This window comes from Pseudonaja textilis, chromosome 12, assembly GCF_049901715.1.
Source record: "Pseudonaja textilis isolate UNSWEBS1 chromosome 12, rPseTex1.2, whole genome shotgun sequence".
Classification (NCBI taxonomy): domain Eukaryota; kingdom Metazoa; phylum Chordata; class Lepidosauria; order Squamata; family Elapidae; genus Pseudonaja; species Pseudonaja textilis.
The window spans coordinates 3672156-3699690 of NC_142001.1; the positions used below are offsets into that span (position 1 = coordinate 3672156).

The 27535-nt window shown below is 44.3% G+C and overlaps 1 protein-coding gene across 7 annotated transcripts; it reads right to left on the minus strand.

Moving 5' to 3' along the window:
• Nucleotides 1-70: 70 nt before the first annotated feature.
• EDA (ectodysplasin A) lies at nt 71-27265 on the minus strand. 7 transcript variants are annotated; one of them, XR_015745030.1, is made up of 8 exons: nt 26840-27260; nt 19976-19999; nt 11909-12088; nt 10414-10448; nt 9430-9481; nt 5280-5410; nt 2660-3323; nt 71-2628 (listed from the first exon to the last, which is right to left on the minus strand). XR_015745030.1 is itself a non-coding variant. In XM_087940869.1 (7 exons), the coding sequence occupies exons 1-7, from the start codon at nt 26943-26945 to the stop codon at nt 3072-3074; spliced, it is 729 nt and encodes a 242-aa protein (XP_087796995.1). In that variant the 5' UTR covers nt 26946-27265; the 3' UTR covers nt 71-3071. The 7 variants fall into 7 exon arrangements, 6 of the variants coding, with proteins under 6 accessions (XP_087796995.1, XP_087796993.1, XP_087796992.1 ...); XM_087940869.1 differs by having other exon boundaries at nt 71-3323; nt 5322-5401; nt 26840-27265; XM_087940867.1 differs by having other exon boundaries at nt 71-3323; nt 5286-5401; nt 26840-27263.
• Between the last annotated feature and the right edge of the window lie 270 nt (nt 27266-27535).

A 27535-nucleotide genomic window follows, 5' to 3' on the forward strand; every position in this document is an offset into this window, starting at 1 on the left:
GTTTTGCTTTTACCTCTGTTTGGTGTTTGTTTACTTGGAACAAGGTTTGGTTCAGAACAGGTTCAAGCAATTAAAACCACATCAAGAGAGCTTTATTTGCAAATGTAAATTAACTAAACTTACATCCCAATTTATATACATTTATATATCTATATATATATCTATATATATCTATATCTATATATATCTCTTTCTCTCTCTCTCCCTCCCTCCCTCCCTCCCTCCATATATATATCTATATATCTATATACACAGAGATCATATCATGACTTCCACTGCTGGCCCACAGAGCAGTAGCCCCCCATTTGCCATCTGTACCCCACTGCAAGAGAGGGTGACTTGTGCCTGGAGCTTTCCTGTCATTCAGAGTCTGGACAGAGTTTGATCAACACCACCCTTTTAAAACACCTAATGGCGGGTCGCACTTTATACTCTAATAAAGCCAACTCTTTAAGGCCACTAAAAACAGGAAGCCTGAAGTGGAGCAGTCCGTAACTACAGGTAATCCTTGACTTACAACAGTTCATTTAGTGACTGTTCAAAATTACAACGGCACTGAAAAGGGTTTTTCACACTTATGACCTTGGCAACATCCCCATGATCACGTAATCAGAATCCAGACGGTTGGTAACTGGCTCCTATTTGTGATGGTCACAATGTCCTAGGGCAGTGGTTGCCAGCCAGTAGGCCAGAGACCACTGGCTGTCCATGAAAAAAATTGGGTGGTCTGCAGAAGAATGTCCCCCCCCCCCAAAGCAATTAATCCAGGCTGCGTGGGAATACAAGGCTTGCGTCGCTTGCATTGCGCACAACACGAGGTAGCGAGGGGAGTGGAGAAAGGGTAGGAGGGGGAACCTGCCCAACGCGCCTAGTCTGGCCACTGAGCTGCTGCTTTCTGCTTCTTTCTTCTTCTGCTTTTGGCTGCACGCAAGGAAAGCAGCAAAAGTCTTTCTCTCCCCCAAACTCTGCCAGAAATGAGTCTTTGCCACCCTGCAAGGCCTCCTGCTCCAAGAGGCTGCAGCTGTGCAACAAATCTCACAAAGACTCATTTCTAGCGGAGTTTGGGGGAGAGAAAGAAAGACTTCTGCTGCTTTCCTTGCATGAAGCCAAAAGTCTCTCTCTCTCTCTGCCCCTGAGAACGGAGCTGGAGACGGTATCCTGCGATCCCAAATAAAGAATGATCGATCGGTAGGAAAACGCAGGGGGAAATTTTCCTGCAGACTTTCTTGGGGATTTTCCCAGGGTCTCTGGTCCGCGGGATTTAAAATTATGAGTTTGGTGGTCCCTGAGGTCCAAAAAGTTGGCGACTCCTGTCCTAGGGGAGTCACGTGGTCCCCTTCTGCGACCTTCGGACAAGCAAAATCAGATTCGATAAACAACCGGGTTACTAATTTAACAGCTGCAGTGAATCACTTAAACCACTGTGGCGAGAAAGGCTGTAAAATGGGGCCAAACTCACTTCACAAATGTTTCACTGATCAACACAAATTTTGGGCTCCATTGTCGTAGGTCGGGGACTACCTGTAAGTGTCCCATTGGACAAGCAGAACCTCTGGCCTGGAGGCTTGACCCTGATGCTGCTGGCTGAAGGGCAGAAACAGAGGCGTCTTAATCATTTCTCGGGGCTTCCAGTCTTGGGCCCCTATTTCCCAAGTAAAACAAGCTTGCATCCCCAGAAGTGATGGGATTGGCATTGCTGCAGTCTTCCTTTAAAAACCATTGCTAAACTGGACCCTGCAGATAACACACAAATCTTTTTCAGAAGCATTGCTTCACCGCTGCAAATAAACGAGAGCAGGAGGATCAAGACATCTGTGCACAGCACAAGAGGAGAATTTCAACTTTACAGTTGCCAGTGAAAACCAAGCACCATACTGGCACTTTTGTGCTTCTCCAACGACTCCATCGGGATAGCCATTAGTGAGAACAGGTTTGGCCGAAACAAACTGGTAACTTTTTTTTTTTCCTCCTGTCTCCCTGGCAGAGAGCTGGGAAGAACCAGATGATATCATCACAATGCTTGCCTTTTAACTTTCTCCCGTCACCTTTCTAAGTCCTAAATGATCCCCCTTGCCAGCTGACTTAATAGTTTGCCAGAATTGCTCCATCGTCTTGTCTTTGCAATTATAATTCACAGCGTTAAAGTATCCGGTGGGAGCAGTCGCTTTAAAGCTTGGCTGATACTGATCTGTGCACAATGGAAAAAGTTGCTTCCCAGATTCCACCCAAGTCTGAACTCAATCCTAGAAATGCCTAATTGTCTTCCCTGAGCTTCTCTTCTCTTAATAGGAAACAGGCTGTTTGTCCACACTGTGTAAGGCAAGATTGTGTTTTACTGCTCTGACTCGGCTCCCTAAGAAAAGAAAATGCCCATAGGGAAGTTTGAAGAGAGACCTGCACACACACACTTGCTAATCTTGGTCTTCAAGAAAAGCGTCACGACTGCATTGGGAAACGCCACCTACCAAACTTATCAGGGTAGAGACAGAGACTAGAAACCCAAATCCAGAAAGAAACCGTTCTAAAAACCTGTAACAACAAAAACATTAGCTTTGGGAAAACAGATTGACTATTTTAACTGGGCAGTGTGTTTTTGCCAAAGGGGACTTCCAGCTTTATAAATAGTCCCTCATCAATAGTTCCAGCTTCTAAACAAAACTTATTAATATCAGAATTTGGATATGTCCTGGTCACATTCTATGTATTTTTGGTATGAAAAATTAGAGGGGGGGGGGAGAGGGAGACGAAGAAGTTTCCTGTTAACATACATCTTCCGGGAGAGCATTCAGTTGCATCCCTTCCATCATCTATTGCCATAGTAACTCTTATCAGTGCCAGTTGTGGGAAGGAAGTGACCTGCCTCTGATGTGATATATGCAGCTCAGGTGGAAAGTCTCGTCCCTAGCACTGCTCCATTGTTAAGCGCTGCTCCAATGGAACCAAGGGGAACCTGGCTTGCTTTCTGTAGTTACATAAAAAAATAAATATCTCATCAGTTCTTTGACTCTTCCCAATCTTTTGAACAGGCAGGTGGGTTGGGGAAGCTGCTCCCATGCCCCCTGCTCAGGTCCTTAAGAGGAGGGCCCATCCCCTAGCCGAATGGCCCCAAAGAAAGTGGTGTGCCTGCTCATGTTGATGGAGATGTCAGCGTGGACCATTTTCACAGCAATCTTCTGCCGAGCTTTGAGGAGACAAACCCCAGCGGTGTAGCAGGTGTTGAAGTTGGTCTTCCCTGTCTCAATACTCCGAGTGCATTGCAGGAAAGGCTGTTCATCCACCACCACCTCGAAGCTGGCAAAATCTGTGAAGTTTATGTAATATACCTAATTGGAAGCAAACATATTTGGGGGGAAAAAGTATAACCAGGAGGAAGAAACCCTACAGGAGATTCATGTAAAAGTGCGCCTATAGCAATGCTTGTTATTTAGAAGACAGGATAAATTACTCTTTAATGACGGTAGAGAACACGGGCACCAGTCACTGAGTCAAAAACTGTCTCCATCTCATGCACACAAGAAATGAATTCATTTAATGGAATACACAATGGTGGTTTAACTGATCATCGATTACCCTTGAAAGAAATCTAATTTTGTTTACAGATTACTTTCAAAGAAAACATAAGGCTTCAGTTGAATTTCTACTTCTATGGTTATTGGCCTATCAGAGCAGCAATGCTGAAATGCCATCTCTTGAGGAACAAGCCAATCCACAGAAGAAAAATATGTAACTTCATTGGGAAAGATTTGGCCTGTGGAGATAGACATCCACAGAGGCTTTATTACCTAAAGAAATTCTTTGTGGAAAGCTGTTTTAATAGCAATAGCACTTAGACTTATCTATCGCTTTACAGTGCTTCCCAGCCCTCTCTAAGCGGTTTACAGAGTCAGCATATTGCCCTCAACAATTTGGGTCCTCAATTTATCCATCTTGGAAGGATGGAAGGCTGAGTCAACTTTGAGCCTAGTGGGATTTGAACTGCCAAATTGCAGTCAGTCAGCAGAAGTAGCCCACAGTACTGCTCTCTAACCACTGCACCACCACAGCTCAGTTTAAAAACAACCCTCTTATTTTTCATGGAATGCTCCAATCGCAGTTTTATGAGGTCCCCATTGAAAACAACCCGGCGCCACCTGTGTAAAAGATTTCAGGCTGCTGCATTCACAGACAAGCTGCCAGAATGACCCGTTAAGCTTGGAGCCCCTTTGCCTTGTCTTGCATGGGAGCCTTTCACACCTCTCTCTGCCTGCGGACTTGGCCCGTCTTCTGTCAGCGAGTTCCAGATTCCTCCCCTGGTGCTCCATTCACCCCACCTGACCCCGAATTCTGTAGGAAGGTGTAATTCACTATATACAGTAGGACAACCGGTCAACTGCAAGAAGGGAAGGGCAGGTTAGAACAGGCAGCTTAGGAAAGAGTTTTTGTAGACACGCTCCAAGGTAAGGCTTGTGCAACTCCCATTGGCTTAGAGGCTGGGATTTGCAAATGGAGAGATGCGCTCTCAAAATCGGCAAGGATACTTACAATTTCATTCTATTTTTAAATTGTATTACTTTTCATTTATTTATGGAGTGAGGGTATAATTTTATTGTAACGCTATTTCTCTATTCCTAAACCCATCCACCCCAAAATGATCTGCAGTGCTTGTGGGTTGGGTTTTATCCCCCTTTAGCACCTATGACACTGAAAAGGTCGTTTTATTTATTTTTTTTAATTTAGAAGACATAGAAAGGGACACATTCTTTGAGGTGGTGAGTGAATAAGTACATGGGGCAACCGAGAAAGGGATTTGGGGGCAGGGGGCCAAGGAGAAGGGACCCTGGCCATCAAAGACAACAGTTGGAAAATGCCATATAAGCAAAGTGGTAGCGACTTCAGGGAGATGCAAGCTTGGAGAAGGGAGGAAGGGTGGGATTGAGGGGAGGCTTCCATTAGAATCCTGTTAGACACATATATTCTAGACCAGGGGTCTCCAACCTTGGCAACTTATGGACTTCAACTCCCAGAATTCCTCAGCCAGCAAAGCTGGCTGAGGAATTCTGGGAGTTGAAGTCCATAAGTCTTTAAGTTGCAAGGTTGGAGCCCCCTGGTCTGAAAAAGGAGCTGGTATTTCAGCAATACCACAGCATCCTGAATTTATTCCCTATTGCCTACAAGACAAGAGACTTCTTAATGCACACACTTTTGATCGCCTTCCTTGTTCTGCAGCAGCACTCTCCTGATGCCACAGATGTTGCATTTTTGGATAGAGGAAAAGGTGTTAGGCCTAAGACCGTACTCACTTCTACCTGACTATAGACGAAGTACGTGCCGTCTGCCAGTACCTCCAGCTCGCCACTCCGGGTGTGCAGCTTAAACACTTTCGGGTTCATTGTTATGCGAGACCAGTCATTAAGAACTCCACCTGAAAGATCTCAGCAAGAGAAAATGGCAGTCACTCAAAAGCCTTCATGAAAAGAAACATAAAAACAGTACAAATGTGACGGGATCAAGGTAGAACACGTAACACAAAAGGTGAAGATTGGTTTAGACCAGAGGTCCCCAAACTTCAACTCCCTGGTGGACTTCAACTCCCAGAATTCTCCAGCCAGCATAACTCCCAGAATTCTCCAGCCTAGCTGGCTGGAGAATTCTGGGAGCTGAAGTCCACAAGTCTTAAAGTTGCCAAGTTTGGGGGCCTCTGGTTTAGACTGACGTGTCTAAACCAGCAGCGAGGGCACTCCAAACAGCAAAACAAAGCACATTCAACAGAAGTCCTCACCTGGGAGGAAGCTGTTAATCTGCAAAAATAAAGAAGGAAGATGCAGGCTGTCAAAGCCTTGTTAAAAGAGAGGAAGGTTTTTCACAAAATCCTCTACAATCAGAGGTTGCAGAAATGTTGAGAATACGACTGTTGGGGCAGAGAAGATACAGGAAGAGGAAGGCAGGTAGGGAGTAACTTAGAAGACAGAGCCGATCCCACCCAGCCACTCCCAGGCAGGAAGGCTCCAGAAGTTCAGAGGAAATCCCTCATGTTAGATGTGTCCCTTCCCTGGGTACCCAGCGAAGGCTGCATGTTTCCAGAGGCCACCGAACGTTAATAGGAGAAATGCTCTCTCTCCCCCAAGCCTTTCACTGGGAGATCTAGAGACTGAAATCTGCAGTCTTCTGAAGGGTGCAGCTGAGTTCCCAACTCCACATATCTACACACAAAATTAGGAAAAGAGTGTAGCAGAAAATCCATACAGCACGAACACTTTCCATTAAAATCATTCACATCATGAAAAGGCTATGCTGGCTGAGGAATTCTGGGAGTTGAAGTCCACAAGTCTTAAAAGTTGCCAAGTTTGGTGACCTCTGGGCTACGCCTTAAAAAATTGGGAAAATACATTTACGGCCCCAATTGCTCAGCGGAGACCTGACATCTCATGTGATGGACAAGTCATCCCTCTGCAAGCATCGGTTATGGATATTGCAGTAAAAGGGGGTCTCCCTTTATTGAAACTGTTGTGTAAGCACATCCCTGAGGCCCAGGAGACGGAGTACGGGGAGGGGGAGTACATGCAGCGCACATACACACATCCCACGCCCCTTTTGGCTTCCTAGGCCTCAGGGAAACCTCCTGGGCGAAGCAGTAAGACAGCGAGGGGGATCCCAGCACAGCTGACTGTCGAAAGAGGTGATCGTTGGGAGGAAGAAAAGAAAAAAAGAAATACTGGTTAGGCCGAACGGTAGCATTTTTTGCTACCGGTTCACTTGAACCAGGCCGAATCGGTAGAATACCACCATTGATGAGGACCCCTTCTCTCTTTCTCTCTCTCTTCCCTCTCTCTCTCTCTCTCTCTCTCTCTCCCTCTCTCTCTCTCATTTTTGAAGAAGGCCACTGAACCTCTGCTGAGGCAAGGTGAAAACGGATCAAAGAGGCTGAGCAGGAAAGTAATAATTATCTTTTGCTGTTCCCACAACATACTTCCAGCCTGGGTCCAGGCTCAGTTTCAGGCATTGTGGGAATATGGACTGTGTAACTAAAGAGAAGACTTTGCTGAGAGCTTTGAGGCTGCTGCAGAGGTTGGTGAGAATTCACTCAAAAGACAAAATCGGGGATGAAAAGGGTGACCAGCCTGCGCGTGAGATAAAGGCCCATGGGAAGCACTGACCCCGTCCACTAATAGCCAGCCTCTGTCTTGTAGGGACGTCTGTCGCGGGAATGAATTGGATTGCCTCTTTTGGCCCAGCCTTCCTTTCGCTTGCTGGGCATTCTCATTCCAAAGAGCAGAAAAAGAAAATTGCTACTGGGGAAGCTTCCAAGTTGTTTGAGCCGGAGTCCAGATGCAGAAATTAATCCGGATTAGGGACCTTTCGGTTAAACGCAGGCCAGGCGGCCTCCTGGACTCAAGATCTGCTTGGGAAGCCCTGGGCCTCTCGTGAGACCTGTCATGGCCCAGACTTTGATTCTGACTCTTGAATCTAAGGAAGCTGCCCCAGCTGATCCTGTGGAATGTCAACCTGAGGAGACACCCAACCAAGAATCAGGTAAGGCTGATCAAGCACAGGCACCACCTGGATGGCTGAAGCAGTCTGAGGAGGAGGAGGAGGACTGAAGGCCTCCCAGCCTCTGCACCTGGCGAGGAGAGAGCAGAGAAGAGCAGCAACAGGCTCCCGCCAAGCAAATGAGTAAATCTCTTGATTGATGACAGCTGGCTGCAACCTGATTTAAGAGGCAGCCCTGACCCAGCTCCCCTTTGTTGGAAACAACATCTGAGCTCTGGCTCTTGCATGACATTCCCGTGAACCCTGCTGTGTCAGAAACCTTGAACCCCTGACCTCTGTGGGAAGCCTCTTAGAATTTGCGTTTTTGTTTGACTGACACCCCTGATGGGGCTCCTGGAACTTTGGACTGGATTTTGTCAGGCACAAGAAAGACCAGGTCCACTCATGAAAGTCCAATTAAATTGATTTGCTGCTAATAACCCAGGCGCAGGAATCTTCTCAACAGCTGGCGCTTGGTTGAAGTTAGATTAGGGTCAATGCAATTCAAGGGGGGAGGGGTTATCTCCTTGTGGCTACATGGGGATTTTAGGCTGGACCCTCTTTTAACTCTGCCCCCAGCTTCTACTGCTGCTGCTCCTCCTCCTCCAGATTTAGACTAGTCTTCTGCATGCTCCTATTTAAAGCAAATTCTTGAGGCAACTTTCTGTTTGGTTGTTGTTCTGTTTTGCTGTCATCTCTTCAGCCTTAAAATACAATTGCTTATCTCCATAGCAACCATGCTTGAGCGTGTGTGATTGAAACCCGAAGCACGACAATAACAACGTGGGGCTATGGAATTCACTGGGTGATATCTCTCATGTTGTGGAAGGCATAGTGGAGGGACCGATCGGTATACTGATTTGAGAGTGGAGACTCATCTTGGAGATAAATCAAAGAAGGAAAATAATAAACAAGACAACTTGAACTGTACTAAGAAAATACCTTTCAGGTCAAAAGTCTGTCGGTTGCTGTTGAGTAAGCTAAGAAAATTTGAGAAAATCTGAGTGATGGAAGAATTGGATGGCATTCTGAATACAAATATTTTAGAATGGATAGTGACCCTTTGTGCGTTTTTACTGTTGTTTTTTGATGTTGAGACACCACTGACAAAAAACACAAAACAAACAGTCGTCATGTAAAAGAAAGGAAACTTTCTGTGTGAGAAAAGTTGTGTTTGTTAGAAGAGTTGCGTATTCAATAATTTAGTTTCCTATTGCAGAATAATTCAGAAAGCTTCAGAACCCGCTGCCTCCACAATGAAGCCCCACAGAATGCAACGGGCTTTCCGGAAGACAAGAAGGAAGGGCTCTCTCCAGATGCCGCAGAGTCAGCTGGAGAATCAGATATTTGAGAAAAGACAGGAGAGAAGAAGGTCTGTCCTAAGAGCTGTGGAATTATTGGAGCGTCCACAAGTGTAGGCTTGACTGCACATCGAAGTTTAATCGTACACGCATGTAAAGCAAATATGGGTCCCCTTTGAGGCAAATGGAACAGAAGGCGACATGGAAGGCACCAAAACAGGGACCAAAGACGCAGCGACTTGTTCTGAAAAATTACAGGTGTTGCTACTCAGAGGCCTGGAAGATTAAGGAGAAATTACATGAAAAACACCTGAGGGTGAAATTTGATTTGACACACAACAATTAGAGGCAAACCAAGATTGAGATAAGATTGTGACAAGATTGTGAAGATATGGTGGTGATGGTGAGAACAAAATATCTGGATTGACATGGTAACTAATTTTAGTTAGACATTAAAAAATGAGAGAGGAAGAAAAAAAGATCATCAAATGCGTGACACATGCTGTTGAAATATTAAAACCAGAAACCTGGGAAACGTTCTATTCCTTTCTTTAACGGGAACTAAGAAGCCGACATTGTGAATTGTGGGTCTTTGGTGTGGCTGAGCGCTTGGCAGGCTTACCATTCTTGACTTGGATAGCAGAACCCTGGCCTTGGAGGTGAACCACTGCTGGCTGCAAAACAGAAGAAAGCAGATTCAGATTAAAACAAAGGTAGATTCCCCTTGTTTACAGAAATGCCCAAATGCTTGTCTTGAACGTTTACAATACATGGAGTCCTCAAATTAGGACTACAATTAGGACTGGAAACCCCGGGCACTGAGTGACCTTTTAAGCAAAGACACCCGTGTCGTCACTGTTTCTGGCAGTTACGCTCGTGAAGCCACCTCTGGGTCATTGAATGGATGGAGTGAAAGAAGGCCTCTTGCAGGATTCCCGAGATCCCTTCTTGGGGCTGCAGGAATGGGTTCTCCACTTTCAACCTTCCCTGCCCGTCTCCCCATTAATTTTGGGGAAAGCTGGCAGAGAAGATTGCAAATGGCAATCACAGGATTGTGAGATGCTTGGCAACTGGTTGTAAATGCAAGTCGCCACTTGCCTAGCAGCTGAAAGGTGGACCACAAAAGTGTGTGTGTGTGTGTGTGTGTGTGTGTGGGCGGGAGGGCAGGGGGACAACTTTTTATAGTGGCCAGAAGTTCTTTATGGGCCATAATGCACCTTTCCAATGGTGATAATGTTGAAAGTTTGTTAAATGTCTGATCGTAAGTTTAGGACAACCTGGAAGAGACTATGAATTTCTGATCTCGTGGAACTAAAGTCCATTCATTGCTATAAATAACTTATTTGGGCATCAGAAATTTCCTAAATGCAAGCTGCGAAAAATTGACACAAATGTGTGAAATTACAGCAAATACGTCCTTTAGCAACATAACATAAGAAAAAGATGATAGATCTAATCAGATCACCTAGATTTTATGCAAAGATGAATGGATGGATAAACAAATCTGCTCTGGCTGGAAAAGTCGCATTTTTTTGCATTTAAAAAGGAAGCAAGATACATTTGTGATCAGTGTAGCTGATGTTTTCCCCCCAATGAAGTCACTGACCTGTGAATCCCTGGGTCCCGCTCTTTCTGTTGTGCCTGCAAAATAGTTTTTATATTGAGTCACATATGGCTTTATATGAGCAAGCTTTTTTAAAAGACTTCATCAAAATCCCATGCTTTTAGGAGTTCATTGGTCTGGGTATCTGCTAATCCTGGAAAGACACCTTCCATACCGTGACACTGTATTTTACTCTTCTGCAGCCAAAAAAAATCCGTTAGCACCTTATCGCTCTTATATAATGGCAGCCCCCTCTCAACCCCAGTACAAAACATTTACATCACTATTGCTCTTTTCACCTCCCCCCCTTTATTCATTCCCGTTTATTAAAACATGTATCACCCTGTATCCAAAAAGCCGTAATTCAGAAAATCCCTGAATAATAGCTGGTCCTTCTTTTGATTATATTATCAAGTTATCGAAAGAAAAATATCTTGGTTCACAATTTATACTTAATATCCTCAAATATTTTATGTATTTGTGGACCTTTTAAAATGGTGTCTCATTTTGAAATTTTATCCCCCTTTTGGGGAGAAGGGAAAATGGAGAGAGTTCCATCAGCCTTAATTCTACAATTGGCATAATTTTGGTGGGTTGACTGACTACAGAAATATCTCAGGGGACATTATACCCTTCCTCCTTCTCCATAGCTTATGCAGTTGCAATACTCTTCACATAGCTACAACAATATTCATATTTTGCTTTATACTTAAAACCACAGGCAGCTTCGGTATAAACTGAGAAATATTTTGTGGCCATTCAACCAGTCACAGATGTGCTTCTTTCTAATGTCTACAGTGACATAACAAGAGCCGTGGTGGCTCAGTGGTTAGAATCCAGTTTTGAATCCTAACTCTGCCCACTGCCAGGAGTTCAATCCTAACCGGCTCAAGGTTGACTCAGTCACCTGTCCTTCCGAGGTGGGTAAAATGAGGACTCAGATTCTTGGGGGCAAGAGGCTGACTCTGTAAACAGCTTGGAGAGGGCTGTAAAAGCACTGTGAAGCGGTATATAAGTCTAAGGGCTATTGCTGTAACTCAGTTTTGCTCCAGAAAATGATCCCTGTTGCATTAAGAAAGAGGATTGGCTGGAAGTCTCTGCACAGAAAAGTCAACAAGGAGCAAGAGATGGTTCAGGTAAAGTCCCGAGAAGATTCCTTTGCTCCTCTGTGACAGTCTTCATGGGTTATGTGGAGATCAAATATGTAGTTTGGACAACCTTCTATTTTGTGCCCTTTGGGATGAGCCAGATTGCAGGCACATTTGAGGTAACTGTTTCTCAGATTCTTGTATGTACCTACAAACCCCCACAGGTTGACAAGCATTATATGGTAGGGGACAGTTTTAGAATAACAGAGTTGGGAGGGACCTTGGAGGTCATCTAGTTCAACCCCCTGCTCGAGCAGGAGAGTCTATTCTAAATATTAGCCTCTATCTAGGATAGAACTCACAGCCTGGCTTTCTTTCTTGCGTGCACGTTCACTCTCCTAAGCACTTACCGGTAGGGCCTTGCAACCCAGGGGGTCCCTGGGGGCCTGGAGGTCCTGGGGGTCCCGGAGGTCCCATCACGGTGGTACCTGGAATGCCAGGGATGCCTGGAATGCCAGGGGGGCCTTGGGGTCCAGGTGGTCCAGGTGGGCCTTGGGGCCCAGCAGGTCCTGGAGGGCCAGCTTTTTTGCCTGTGAAAATACAGGGTTACGTTTTCATTTGTATAAACATGGATGCTAAGCTACATGGGCAGGTTCTATTGCTTCCTGGGTATGAAGGTATTGGTTAACAGGACTGACACCATTACTTCCTCCAGCAATTCGAATAGAATGAAATAGAAATAGATATAGGTATAGGTATAGATAGAGATAGAGATAGAGATAGAGATAGAGATAGAGATAGAGATAGAATAGAAATAGAAATAGAATTCTTTATTGGCCAAGTGTGATTGGTCACACAAGAAATTTGTCTTTCGATTTCTGCCAAAGAGACAAATTAAAGACAATATGAGAGTAATCTTGGACACCTTGGAATACTACGAGGCACATCCTGAAAAACAAATGGCTCTGATATTCCTAGATGCACAGAAGGCATTTGATAATGTGAATTGGCGATTCATGTTATTACTGCTGGAACAGATGGGCTTTGCTAGAAAATTTATTCAAGCAATAGAAGCTATATAGTATAAGCAAACGTCAAAGGTAATGATAGAGGGAGAACTGACAGACTATCAATATAAGAAAAGGAACAAGACAAGGGTGCCCACTATCACCTTTGTTGTTTGTGTTAACTTTGGAAGTGCTAAACAGAAATATTAGAGATGAAAAGAATATAAAAGGAATGAAAATCAAAAAGGAAGAATTTAAGCTGCAAGCATTTGCAGATGATCTGGTTTTCATCTTAGAAGACCGTCTAGAAACAGCACCAAAATTGATAGAAAAGATAGAGACATATGGAAAGGTGGCTGGTTTGAAAATAAATAAAGATAAGACAAAGATCTTGACAAAGAATATGCTATCAAGACAAAAGGAAGAACTGGCAGACCTATTGAAAATTCAGGTCACAAATAAGATCAAGTACTTGTGGATATATTTGACAGCAAGATGTAGTACACTAAAAGAGAATAATTATACCAAACTTAAACAGCAGATAGCGCTAGATCTGGTGAAATGGGAAAATTTACAACTGTCACTAATAGGGAGAATTTCAGCAATCAAGATGAATATATTACCCAGAATTTTATATTTGTTTCAAACAATTCCAATTAGGCTTGGAAAAGATTACTTTGAAGATTTAAATAAAATTGTGTTGAAATATATATGGCAAGGTAAGAAAGCGAGAATAAAGTTAAAACTTTTGCAAGATGCTAGAATTAGAGGAGGATTTGGTTTGCCTAATTGGGAGTTGTATTATCAAGCTACAAATCTGATGTGGGTTAAGGAATGGATAACACTAAGAAATACTGGATTGTTGACATTAGAAGGACATGATTTGTTGTTGGGGTGGCATGCTTTTTTATGGTATAAAGGAACTAAAACACAGGGGTATTTTAGAAGACATTATATACGGGAGTCTCTGTGGTTAAACTGGGAGAAAATTAAAAGATAATGTTATTTAAAAATTCCAGTCTAGCTATCGACTATTGAAGCATTTTCTTATCCTATAATATACAAAAAGGAACAAACAGTTAGATATGGTGAAATATTGAATGAAAAGGGTGAACTCAAATCTACACAAAAACTAGAGGAACAAGGTATAAAAATGAATTGGTTTTCATATGCGCAAGGTATAAAGATTCTAAAACGGAAGGTTTCTATGATAAATTGACTGATTTAGATAAGATTTTGACAGGTACTGATGAAAAGGTGATTTAAAAATTGTATGGATATTTATTAGAAATTAAACTAGAAGAAGAACAAGTTAAAGAAACAATGATTGCTTGGGGGAAGAATTTTGGATATGGGATTGATTTAGAGAAATGGCAAAAATTGTGGTCTCAAAATTATAAAATGACAATGTCAACAGCATATAAAGAAAATTTGTATAAGATGTTTTACAGGTGGCATTTCCCCCCGACAAGAATAGCAAGAATGTTCAAGAATAAATCCGAAAAATGTTGGAAATGTCATCAGACACCTGGCTCATATTACCATATGTGGTGGACTTGTGCGGATGCTAAAAAATACTGGACTAAAATCCACACGTGGTTGGAAAAAATGACAAAAAAACATATAGACTTGAAACCAGAGATATTTTTATTGGGAATTTTACCAGAAATATATAGTAAAGACTTGAAATATCTGATTGTAAATGTATTAACAGCGGCTAAGATTGTATTTGCCAAAAACTGGAAAAATGAGAAAACACCATCACAGGAGGAAATCATTAAGAAAATATTGGAATGTGCTGAAATGAGTAGAATGACATTTGAAATTAGAAAACAAGAGGATAAACAATTTTATAAAATTTGGGATCTATTCTATCAATGGTTAGACAATAAAATACAGTAATGAAATATGTAGACTTTTAGAAAATAATAAATATATAAAGATGTACTTCTTTCTTATTATATCTACAAAATGATTTTAGGATAGATTTGGGGTGATAATATGAACTGTTATAAAACAAACTAAGTAAATTATGATTATCTTGTAAAACATGAATGAATAAAAGTATAGTCAAATGATTGATTAATAACGATACTAAGGTATTTAATTTTTGATTGAAAATACAAGATTATATGCAATGTAATTGTAATTGAAGACTACTAAATGGAAGCACAAAACAATTTGTAAACCAACCGACACACTGTATGTACACCTATGGAAGATGGCTTGATGTTTTTATGTTTTGTTTGTTTACATTTGTTTTTAAAAACCAATAAAAACTTAAATAAAAAAAAAAGAAATTTGTCTTTGGTGCTTATGCTCTTAGTGTATGTAAAAGAAAAGATACATTCATCAAGAATCATCAGGTACATCACTTAATGATAGTCATAGGGTACAATAAGCAATCAAATTATACTAGGAAACAGTCAATATAAATCGTAGGATACAAGCAACAAAGTTACGGTCATACAGTCACAAGTGGGAGGAGCGGATGGGTGATAAAGAGTGATGAGATTAATAGCAATAGTAGTGCAGATTTTGTAAATAGTTGGACAGTGTTGAGGGAATTATTTGTTTAGAAACCGTTAGAGAACATTTCACCGAGGCAGCTGTTGTCAGCGCCATCTTGGATCAATCTTTGAAAGTAGTGGGGAAGTGAGCCCACCAGCTGGGCAAACAGAAACTTGCAGGGGACCAACAGAAGGAAGAGAGAAGGATGGGAACAGAATGAACAGAGAAAGACAAGAAGCATCCGAGTTCACCGTACAGCTGCTGCCCGCAATGAATATACCCTGAGAGCTGTCGGTTGAGAGCGAGTGTTTCCTATTGAGTAAGCAGAGACTGTAAGAGGAATCTAAAGAGCCAGGGAATGAATTCACAGTGATCAATTTAACAGTGTACTTCATTGGGAGAGAGTTCATGACGGATTCCCGAGAGCCAGAGGCAATAATAAGAAAAAGAAAAGTCTTGTGTGGTAACAAAGCAAAGTGTTTCTGCAAGGCTTGTGACGTTTTTGCATTCCTCCCTGAGAGAAATCTGGCCTATATTGGCAAGCTTATGGCAGTCTTTAAAAAGAAGGGGAGAAAAGGATTGGAACAATTGATGGATGGGAAAGCGCTATGGACTGATCCTGTGTGTCTTGGAGGCTATCATAGCAGCTTCCTCCCCTCCCTGCTGCTGGGTGCCAGTAGGTAAGTGTGACTTGAGGGAGGGGGGCATGCGGGAAGAGTGAGGGGTGGGATGAATAGATGCCTTGGCCTGGGAGGAGGAAGCGAGGGTGGGCAAGGCTCTGCGGGGAGAGGAGGAGGCAGGCTGGCCACTGGGAGAGTGACGGGCAGGGAGGGGAAATAACGGGATCCTGAAGGCAGTCCAGACTTGGGGATTTGGGGCTCCCTGGCTGAGAGCCACCCTGGACAGCTATTGCTGTTAAACAGGGCAGTGACTTTGTCCACAATTTGATCTGTGTTACTGAAACCTGGGTGGGCCTGGAGCGGATTGTTTCCCTCTTGGAAAGTGCCACCTAAGGCTTTGGTTCCCGTCATTGTCATTTATTTATTTATTTTTATTTATTTATTTAGTCAAACGCTTACAATATAATAGAAATAAGAATAAACATAAGTTTAAATACATGAAATAGGAACTAATAATCGGGGACAATAGGACAGGGAGGGTAGGCATGATTGTGCGCTTATGCACGTCCCTTACAGACCTCTTAGGAATGGGGTGAGGTCAATGGAGGTTATTTTGAGGGTAAAGGAGTTGGGGTTTGAGCAGGTGACAACAGAATCGGGTCGTGAGTTCCAGACATTGACCACTCTGTTGCTGAAATCATACTTCCTGCAATCAAGTTTGGAGTGGTTTACATTAAGTTTATATCTGTTGTGTGCTCTTGTGTTGTTGTGGTTTAAGCTGAAATATTCATTAACTGGCAAGATGTTGTAACATATGATTTTATGTACTATTCTTAAGTCCAATCTTAGCCAGTGTAGTTCAAGGTTGTCTAAGCCTAGAATCTCAAGTCTGGTGCTGTAGGGTATTCTGTTGCAAACAGAGTATAGTACTCTTCTTGTAAAATATTTCTGGACTCGCTCAATTGTATTTATGTCTGATATACAGTGCGGATTCCAGACAGCAGAGCTGAATTCAAGTATTGGTCTAGCAAAGGTTGTGTATGCCCTAGTTTGCAAATCAGTATTACCAGAAGAGAAGCTTCGTAAGACCAGATTTACAACTCTTAAAGCCTTTTTTAGTAATGTTGTTGCAGTTGTCGTCCCCGAGTCTTTGAGGGTTTCCAGGGGCTTTGTGCTACAGACCACTGCATGTGAGTCCCCCTGGTTGGAATTGGGCTGTGAGGGTTAGGAGCTTGAAAATGCTCCCAGCTCTATGCTTCTTCCCCCTCCGTCTTCTCTTCCTAAAGTGAACCATTCTGATTTCTCTTAACCATTACTTGCTCCAGTTATCTGAACAAGCAGCTTGAAATCATAGGGTGGAATTATTATTAGTCCCTTCGAGCCAGTCTTGAATCCTGGCAGGTGTTTGAACAAATCCCTGAAGTTTTCTTAGCAAGATTTCACAAGCTGCTCGCCACTGTCTGCTTCCTAGGGCTGAGATGGTATACCTGGCCAGGTTCTTCCTCCTGCCCAAGGCTGGCTTCAGGTTTCTCACCTGGTGTCTTAACTACTACATCAAATTGGCTCTCCAAGGGTAGAATTAGCTCATCCTGTAATTTGGGAATTTTATTTCTACTCATGTGATCTAAAATTGTGCTTATGTTTTTTGAAACTGCGCTTCACAACTGGTATTTATAGTCAACTTGTGATCAACCAGAATTCCTTCTTACAGGCAGTAGCCAAACCAGCATCCCCCATCCAGGCCTATTCCTGTAACCTACCAAGATGGCCTTGGATTTTGCTTGGATTTTGCTGGTAGCCAATCAGCTTCTGGGCGCAAATCAAAACCTCTATAAACCTCCCAGTGACACTTGCTGAGCAGCAACTGGACTGCCTGAAACCTGACTAGCATTTGGGGTATTCCCATTCTCTGGACCAGCCTGCACAAGAGCGGGCAGAAAAGGGTCCTATTATAGGTCAGGCAAGAGGGCCTGTCTCTGCTTGGCAGGTTCGGGCAAGGTGGGGCATGAATGTCTCTCTCACACCCAGAGACAGGCTGCAGAGCCCCTCCCCAGTCTGCCCTCACCTCCATCACTCTGGCAGGTGCCCCAGAGGGACCACATATCATCACGAGAGCTATTTTTATTTCTGCGCTTAACTCCTTTGCCCAAGGAACAATGTGTGGATCTGGAAGACCTGTTTCCTTGGGCTTATCTGATGACATCATGATGTTATTTTTAATTCCACCCAGGCCAAGCCCAGTCCCAGGCAATGCAATGCCGCCTTACTATAAAAAGTGCATGGTGCGGCAGCCGAAAACTTGCTTTTTATTTTTTTAATTAATTGATAATATAAAATGCAAAAGAAAATAGTAGAAAATATAGGGGAGGAAAGTGTAGGAAAAAGGTGGAAAAGAAAGAAAAGGCACTGACTTCTGACTCCCTTTGATGCAATAGAATAAGATAACAGCATCAAATCTCAACTTTTTAGTTTTACATAATAGTGTAAACCAGCTATTTCTGTAACAATAAACCTATTCAATTGGTAAAACAAAACAAAAATCAAAGTTTCATTTTTTTCCCCCATCTTGAGCACGAAGTCCAGAAGCAGTTTCCAAATAGAAACAAAAGTAATTGTGTTTTTTTTTCTTTAATCAAAGCAGCCAGTTTAAGCACCTCGGCTAATTCCACCACTTTTTGCAGCCATTCTTCCATTTGTGGGAATCAAAGTGTCCCTTTTGTGAGAAAAGTAATCTGGCTGCCCTCAACGTATATAACATCCTCCCCAAAATTTCTGAATCTTTTTCCATTAAACCCAAAAGAAAACTTTCTAGTTTTATCTTTATATTCACTTCTAGAATATTCTATATGAAGATGTGAATCCTAATCCAATACTTTCTTTGCTTTATCACATACCCACCATAAATGATAAAAGGCCCTTTCTTTACATTTGCCTTTCCAACGTTCATTTGAAATACCTTGGTGCATTCTTGACAGCTTATCTGGTGTTAAATACCAATAAAAAGCACATTTGCCTTTTTTAAAAACAACAAAAACCACGAGCGGCAGAAGACTCTCCATGCAAAGCACAGGGAAGCCATCCTCTTGTGCCGCTTCAGGACTGGGCTGGCTGCTGGCCAAGCCTTGGCCCAAGCTGCCTATCGGCCGTCCTGCCTTCGGTCTGAAGCGAATCTCGAACTTCACGAAATCTTGTGTACACGTATCACAAAATTCCTCTGGTTCATATCACCCTAGACTTGGTAGGATGAGGTGTATACCTAAGCCAGATCTCTCCTCCCGCCCACCAAAAAAAAGAAAGAAAACAACCCAGGGGAAAGACATGCTCCAGCTGCTTTCGCTAATCCTTCCCAGGGGCCTTCGGCTGCTAAATTAGCTGCTACTTCAGCTCTAACCCAATTACACGGAATCCAGAGTGGCGCGTGCAGGCAAGTTCTGACACCAGGGCTTCCGTCCAAGTGAGGTGCCTGCTTCAAAAAATAGCCAACTCTGCTGCTGTGCAATCCGGCACGAAACAGCTACCCTCACCGGGCGTTTCTGTAAGCCCCTGGAGATCCTGCCCTCGCCTCCAGCTTTCCCTGGGAAGAAGGGACAGAGCCTGTTGCCCATCCCTATCCAGACCTTCGGATGCAGCCTAGCAAGAGGGGCGACAATCCCTTCAGGATTAGCAAACCATCGCCAGGTACGCCAGGTTGTAAAGCTGCAGTACCAGAACTTTCTAAGTCTGGATGTGCCTGGCCCTTCTCTCTCTTCGACTAGGGAGGGTCTTGGCCCGAGATGCTTCCTTGCACGATGTTTTTGCGCAGGGCCTTTTATCTAACCGCTGCCTTGGTAGCAGCTCTTCCTCCTGTCCTTCCAAGCCATTTCTTCAGCCTGGAGCAGCTGCAGTGGGTGGGAAAGTGGCCTGGACACTGTGGTCATGAGGTAGGATGGCTTCTGCCATCCACTGCTGCTCTCCAGTACGCAGGGTGGCTAGAACAGCCTGGAAGGATGGCCGGTATTCTCCATCACGTCCGCGGGGCATGGACCCTGTGCCAGCTCCTCTCCTCTTCCACCTTCTCTGGAAATCCCTATCAGCTTTTTGCAAACCTCCCCAGGGCTTTGGGCCAAGAAAGGGACGTCGGTTCTACTGGTTAACGTTGCTTTGTTCCAAGCCAAATGTCTGGCTTGCAACATAAATTAGGCAGCCACCTAAATCACATAAATAAAACACAAACAACGGGATTTTGGATAGACGATGAAGAGGAAAACACCAACAGGCCACATCGTGTGTGTTTGTGTGTGTGTGTGTGTGTGTGTGTGTGTGTGTGTGTGTGTGTAAAAATAGAAAAAAAAAAGCTTACCTTTCTTCTTTTTAGGACTTGTGCCTACAAAAGAAAAAAAAATGTCCATATATATTTCTGTTGTTCGAAACCACATCCTGTATCTATTAACATCTGATGATTAAATAAAAATCCAACATCCCATCCCTGCACAATGCATTCAGTATATAAACAGGAAGAACTAAATAAAGTAAGTGTAAATACTTTTATAAGTCTATAAGTTTGGAGCTTCATGGATGACCCAGTGAAAGCCCACCATCCCATCAGCCTCTTTCCCTCTACCGGAAGGTTCTCCCTCTCGTAAGTTCTACTCTTCCGGTGCTTCTTGCAGAAGGACAGTCAGAGTTGGACCTTGACTGGTGATGGACTGAAGAGCAGGGCAGAAAGAAGTGGGAAAAATAGCTCCATTTTCTACAAGACAATTCAGCTACCTTAAAGCAAAGTTAACGCAGCTGATGGCTTGGAATTAGGAGCAGGCAGAAGTTCTGTTTCGCTTCTAAAAGGAACTAGCTAAAAGGTTATTTCCATCTTTAAACTCTGTATCAGGATTCCGGCACTTAACCCCCAATTAAATCATGAGTCTTGAGCCAAACTTCCAAACTTAAAAAGGATTTATTGGGAGTTAACATGTCCAGCACTGCCTGGGTGTAGCCGACTCTGAGACACATAATTCATTGTCTCCTTTGACTCTGGTTTTCCCCGTACCCTGGGTGTATCATTATTCATATTCTCCAATGGGACACATCCATAGCCCAGAGTCATCAATCAGGCTCTCCAGATAGAATTTTGCATGGCAGAAACTTCAGTCACCTAGTTACTATCTTTGAAAATATTTATGGAATGCACTTTCGATTTCCAAGCTGACACACTGCTCCCCCCTCTCTTTCTGTTGGCAACTCTAAAAAGACCCCAGAAATATTTTATGAGTTGACATTCTGTACAAAAGTACTAGAATGAAAAAAGCAAGACTTTAGGAAGAAGAGAAAATAGGAAGAGAACACAAGAGGAGATATGATGGCACAGAGCCTTCCTCTCTCCTGTCCAGATCTATCTGGCCTCTCTGCTCATGGCCCCTTGCTCTGGGACAGGGGACCCCACCCCACCCCAACCCCCAATCTGTGGCCCAATGCCTTGCCAGAGCCCGTTCCGAACTGGGCCAAGGGAGTGGTAGGGGAGCTTGCGCATGCACAACGCTGCAATTGTGAAAACGGTGCAAAGGCATGTGTGAAACCATCCCCTCTCCCCTCCCTGCCACCCCCGCCAGTCAGCTGAACTGGAAAGGTTGGAGTTTGCTGCCCTGGGACACACACAGAGCCTGGTCTGGCTGCCAAGAGCTGCCCCTCTTTGGGGGGGAATAAACTAATAGCCTAAATAGCCTCAGCACCTGCCATCCAATCCTAGAAAACGTCTCCTTGATTTACGATTCGTGTAGCAACCATTCAAGCTTATTACAGTACTGAAAAATGTGGCTTATGGCCGCTCCTTGTAGCATCCCCAGTCATGTGATCAATTCAGGCGCCTGGCAACCAAAGTTATACGTAAGCTGGTCGCAGAATTCCGGAGTCAGGTGATCACGGACTTCAGCAAGCAAAGTGAACGGAAGAAGCTGGATCCAGTTAATGACTGCCTGATTTATTTAAAAATTGCAGTGATCTGCTTTAACAATCCTGGCCAAAAGGTTATAAAATCAGACCTAACTCACTTTGTAACCACTCTGCTTAGCAATGGAAATGGTGATCGAAAGTCAAGGACCACCTGAATTTGGTTGTAGATCTCTTCCACCCCAACCTGCTTTTGAATTTGCGCAGCCCTGAGAGCAGAACCTTCTCTTCGCGTGTACAAATGAGTGTGCATGTGTGCAGAATCACTGCCACCTAGTGCTGCATCCAGGAGAGACTCTACCGTGGTCTCCATTGGAGAGAACGTCTGTCCTGAGTGGGGTCCCCACCCACCCCCCGGAAAGAACCACCCAGGAGAGGGTGTGATGATCCAAAGGGGTGTGGCACAAAGGCAACACAGTCACATAAGTAAGAAGAGTCCCTTTAGTTCTTCCAGTTTTGCCCCCAATGTCCAGTTACCTTCAGCTGGAGAGAAAACTCTCCCAAGAACAATCTTTAAGTAGAGGAAATTCAGTCCGAAAACTAAGTACATACAAACTGTAAATAAAAATCCATACAAACCACGCTGCTGTAATTAGCTGGATAGGGAAGGATAAGAAATTGCAGACTTAAAAGGCCAGCAAAACACACACAGTTGGGAAGATGCCAGGAACCCAGATAAGCCTAGACAATACCAGATAACTCACGATTTGCTCCCAACAACTGGCTGTGCGCAACTCCCCTTTTTAAACACTGTGTTCCCAGCTGCAGCTAATGAAGGGAATCGGGGCCCTTTGCTCCCCCGTAAGCCACGCAACCCACGTTGCTCTTTTCTCCGTTCCTCCCTGCTTTCCCTAGGATGAAGAGGGGGTGGGCCTGGGTCTTCCTCCGAATTCCCTCTGCCTTGCTCTACCTCTCCCCTGCTCTGCCCAGCCAGACTTTGCCCTTCCCCAGTTTCTTCCACAACCAATGGAGCCACACTCCCACTCCCTGTCAGTTGCTCGGCCTCCCCCTCAGATTCCAACAGGAGCACGACAGAGGGTCTTTCCACCATTCAAGCCCAAGAGAGCCTCTGCTTTTTAGCCATGTGTCTGGAAACGAACAGGGCTTGTATCCACCATGGACCTCCCTCAGCAGGCCAGCCTTTGATCCTGTGTTGTGGCCAAGCCAGAAGCTGGATAAGGTGCTGGGGAGGGATCATCCCTGAGGAACAGCACCAACTGTGGTCTGTTCCAGAACTGCCTGTACAACCATCCACATCATGGTAGGTCATATTGCAAAACTTTCTTTGTGGTTGCCTTGGAAGGACATGGAGCAAAACCTTTTAATGTAAACAGTGGCATCCAATGCGCAATTAGGAGCCATGCGTGACCACCCTCAGAGACCTATGAAAGGTTTCTTTGGACGTCAGCAGCTCCCACATTCCCAAGAATGCACGAATGGTTTGCAACCCAAGATGTTCTCAACTGAATTAATATGGGAACAGATGGGGGAAATTCTCCACACAAATCAAACTGGACAGTGTTGAAAATTGCTATGTCAGAGTTATTGAGGCCCTGCTTTTTGGCGGGGGGTGAGCTTCCCTGTCCCAATTGAGAGCAGCTTTTTTTTTTAAGGACGAGTGAAATATTTGTTTGTTGTTTATATCCCACCTTCATTATTTTTATAAATAATTTGAGGTGGCAGATATACTCCCTAGATCCACTTCTAGGAATCAAAATAAACAGATAAGGCCTGTTGTAAAAAATGCCAAGCCTGCAAAAGCTACGAAGAAGTATCAGAGAAAAGAAGGATACAGACAATTATAAAATTACCTCAACATTTAACCAATTTGTCTGAGCATGCCTGAAGAAAAATAGAATATCCTTGGCAAAAGAGTACAATTGTGCAATCCCAGATAATTTATTGACTAGGAAGCAAGGCGTCCCAGATTAAGTTCACAGCAGAAAGCAGAAATGGGAGAGATTCACCTCACTTTCGTGTCTCTGAGATTGCAAAACCTTCTATTGGTGGAGTTGCTTTCTCCAGGCCTTGGCCGGTCAGTGGGGACTTAGGAACTGGCCATGGGATAAGAAGACGATTACTTCAAAGCCTCTGAGTAATTGTGGGGTCAGGTGAGGGTAGCTGATTCGGACAAGCCCATATCTGAATGAAAATGTGACCGACTGGATTGGAATAGAGAATCAGGGGGCACCTGGATCCCCCATTGGCATCTGGACAATGTAAGAGTTGATCCCCTCTGAAGATGAGAGGAGGCGGAGGAAGAGGAGGCATTATTATTATTATTATTATTATTTATTGAATTTATATTGCCGCCTATTCGCCCATGGTGACTTGAGGCAGTTTACAAGAATGTAAAACCATTCCTGAAGGTGAGCTCCATGATTTAGAAGGATCGTCTGACAGTCTTCTCCGAGGTGTGTCCTAAAGACAACAGCCATGAGGAGAAGGGATCTGGAAAGAAAACACATTTGGTGTGCTTTAGCTTGAAGTATCCGAAGGACCGCCATTTTGCAGAATTGTTTAGAGTTATTCCAAAGGACTAAACAAGAAATGGTGGGCTTACGTTTCAAGGACATTGGCTTATGGTGAACCCCAAGAAACATTTCTTACCACGAAGAGCTACTGAACAGTGGAACACGGGGTTGGGGGTGGGTGTCAGTGGTGGGATTCAAATATTTTTACCACCGGTTCAGGGGGTGTGGCTTGGTGGACACACTTTGCACGCATGCACACACTTTGTGCGCACGCATTAAACGCGTACTTTGCACAGGTGCAGAGACATTCTAACTCACCTCCTGCAAGTCTGCACGATCCCGGTCGCTTCAGCGGCTGCTGCACGGCACTCTTCTGTGCCGCGCAAAGCAGCTGCGCTTCAAATTCAGACGCTAAAGGTGAGTATGGGAGCCAGGCAGGCGGGTGGGCCCAACGGCAGAGCGGTGGAGAGAACCGGTTCGGTCTCAGCAGAATCAGGCCAAACCAGTAGAATACCACCACTTTGTGTGTGTGTGTGTGTGTGTGTGTGTGTGTGTGTAAACGGACCGAAAGGCCATCAGTCAGAGGTTCTGAAGCTGTGGCGAGAGTGTTGGCCCAGTGATCTTCAAGGTCTCGTTCATTTTGTGCAGCTGCCGTAGAGCCTCCTCAGGGAATGATAATAACGGAGCAGCTTCAGGAAGGGAAAGCTCCTCTCCGTATCAGGAGGCTAAGCTATTTACAGCTGTACATCCCAGGAAAAGCTTTTTAAAAATCCTATTTTTAAAGAGTTACTCAAAAGAGTTAAATTACGTTCACCCCTGAATATCACCTAAGTTATTGCATCATTTGCCCCCCGGAGCGAATTCCTGTCTGGTGGAACTGTTTTGTCGCCAGTGGTGACCTGGACCCTCTTCAACAGCACGGCTGCCATTCTGTTCTGCACATCAATGCTTATCCATGGAGACCAAGGGGAGCAAGCGGCCAGTTTTAAGTTTCTGGGTGTTGCCCTAAAAGAGGACCTGACCTGGGGGGCTCACATTGCAGCCCTGGTCAAAAGGGCCCAGCAGAGATTAGACTACCTGAGGCTTCTCAGGAAGCAACAACTGAATGAAAAACTGCTGGTGACCTTCTACCGCTGCACCAGAGAAAATATCTTAACTTACTGCACACCTGTGTATGCTTTGCCAATTGCACAGTGGCAGATGGGAAAGCATTCCAGAGGGTGAACGTCACTGCCCAAAGGATCATGGGTTGCCCTCTCCCCTCTTTGGAAGAGCTTTATAGCTCCCTCTGCCTCAAGAAAGTTCAGAACATTCTCAAAGATCCATCTCTTCCTGGGCCCCCTTTGTTTTGAACTATTACCACCTTGCAGACGGTACAGGATAATAACAAAAACAAGGACAAATAGGCTGAAAAACAGCTTCCAGGGCAACTCTATGAATTCTATTGTATAGTGCAATATCAGGGGTTTTCAATTCAATTGTATAAAATGTGATGGATGTGTGTTTGTATTTATTGTCATGGTCATGATGTGCACTGAGGATGGTGTTTGATTTCGTTATATGAGGTGCAATGACAAAGTAAAGTAAAGTAAAGTAAAGTAAAATAAAGTAAAGTAAAACTAAACTAAACTAAACTAAACTAAACTAAACTAAACTAAACTAAACTAAACTAAACTAAACTAAACTAAACTAAACTAAAACTAAAACTAAAACTAAAACTAAAAGTAAAACTACACATTGTTGTCCATATCCAAGAGCAGCCCATCTAGAGCACATTACGGTAATGCTGCTTCCGGCTCACAGGGGACAGCAGCTGACTGGCCCTATGCAAGGGTAGTCAGGGCTGATGAAGGCCTTCCTAACAAGGGAGATCACTCGAGCCCCAGTGATGACAGAGAGCCGCCTGCAAACTGCATTCCTTCCAAAGCAGCCCAACCCTCTTTCCGAACAGACAGACACGGTGATGCCTCTGTTTGGGAAGCATCCACCCACAAGCTTCCATCTTGTCAGATTTAGCCTCCGTTTATTGGCTCTCACCCAGTCCATTCCTGAATTTTGGCATTGGTTCATGACACGCACAGCCTCACCTGGTTGAGACGTTATGAAGAAGCATCACTACTCTCAGCAGAAGGATGGCACCCCTCCCCAAACTCTTCATAGCTGTCCCCCAACAGCTCTGTACAGAACTTAAGGAGCCCCGAGGACATGGCGCTTCCTTGCGGCCATTTTTGTGGCCGCCAGGACCATCCGTCGCTCAGGCTTCCCCATGAAACTATTCCTTCTACCAGGAACAGAAGCATCCCAGAACGTGACCTCCAACCCCATCTGTGGGGATGATTCAAAGGTTACAGAGAGATCCAGCAGAACCAAAGATTAGAACTCAGATATTCCTAACTCCCACCAAGCTCGAGAATCAAACTTCTTTGCCTTCTGCAAAGAACTGCAGTTTCTCAGCTGGCTTTTATCTCTAAAGGGAGGGGCTATTACTTTGCAGCCTTACTCCCGAGTCGCCCATGCTGCTGCAGCTGCTCTTTCCTTCAAGCAGTCCTGGGCACAGGCTCCTCGGGGACCTCTTCCTCACTGCTGCCAGCCACCACAATCTCCAAAGTCAGCATTCCACTCCCTGATGGTCCTGGCCCCACCCCTGCCTCACCCGCAGGCTCCTCATTTGAGTCCTCGCTCTCCGAGCCCTCAGCTGCCCACACCTGCTGCCGGCAAACCACAACATCCCCTCAACCACTTGTGGAAAGATGAGATGTTAAAACTCTGGCGTAGGAACCCATTTGTTGGGAGACAGGACGCCAACTCACTTTCTGATCCTTCGCTGTTCTTGCTTCTTTTGTTTCTGCGCACATGGTGGCTTTCTTCTTTAAAGAGAGGACTCTTCTCCGGGGAGAAGATATTCAGCCAGGCCATCTAAGAGAAGGAGAGCGGGAGAGGTCAGCATGGGCCAGCACAGCACAAATGTTTCGCATGAGGCAGCTTGGAAAAGCAAACAATGCAAAATGCTAAAATTAGCGATATTGACCATTCGGGGTAAGGGCAGCAGCAAACCACATCCAGAGAACCAGCTGTGATGCTGAGCGAACACGAGACCTCGGGGGGAAAGGGGAAAATGGAAAACTGACAATTTTACTGCCACCAGCTTCACTGAGTCGCACGAAGAGAATCCAACTGTTTTAGCAGGACGTTAAAAGTGCTCTGTTCGGAATAATTAGAAATGAATGTCCACATTTCTATTTTTAAAGTATTCCATTAATTTTCATGGTTTTAAATTTTCTATTTTGTTTGAAATTCCTAGACTTGGACTTCAAAGGACAATTTAGAGAAATCATTTCATAACAAAAACATGAGATTCTGCCACCTGTCCCTCAGCTCCGCCTTTTTGATCTCTGACCATATTAAGTTCAAATCTAACTGCAGTCCATATCTAACGTTTCCTTCTGAGATGAGTCCCATGGAGGGTTCAAAGTAAGGATGCACAAAGCATGAAGGGTCCTGCAGAA

What these genes read in the sequence shown, in the direction of transcription:
- EDA (XM_087940864.1), bottom strand. Translation starts at nt 26,945, where the DNA reads ATGGCCTGGCTGAATATCTTCTCCCCGGAGAAGAGTCCTCTCTTTAAA. An exon ending in GAACAGCGAAGGATCAGAAA is followed by an intron (nt 20,000 to 26,839) that starts GTGAGTTGGCGT and finishes TTTCTTTTGTAG; the next exon opens with GCACAAGTCCTAAAAAGAAG. An exon ending in TGCTATCCAAGTCAAGAATG is followed by an intron (nt 5,411 to 9,429) that starts GTAAGCCTGCCA and finishes TCTCTTGCTGAG; the next exon opens with ATCTTTCAGGTGGAGTTCTT.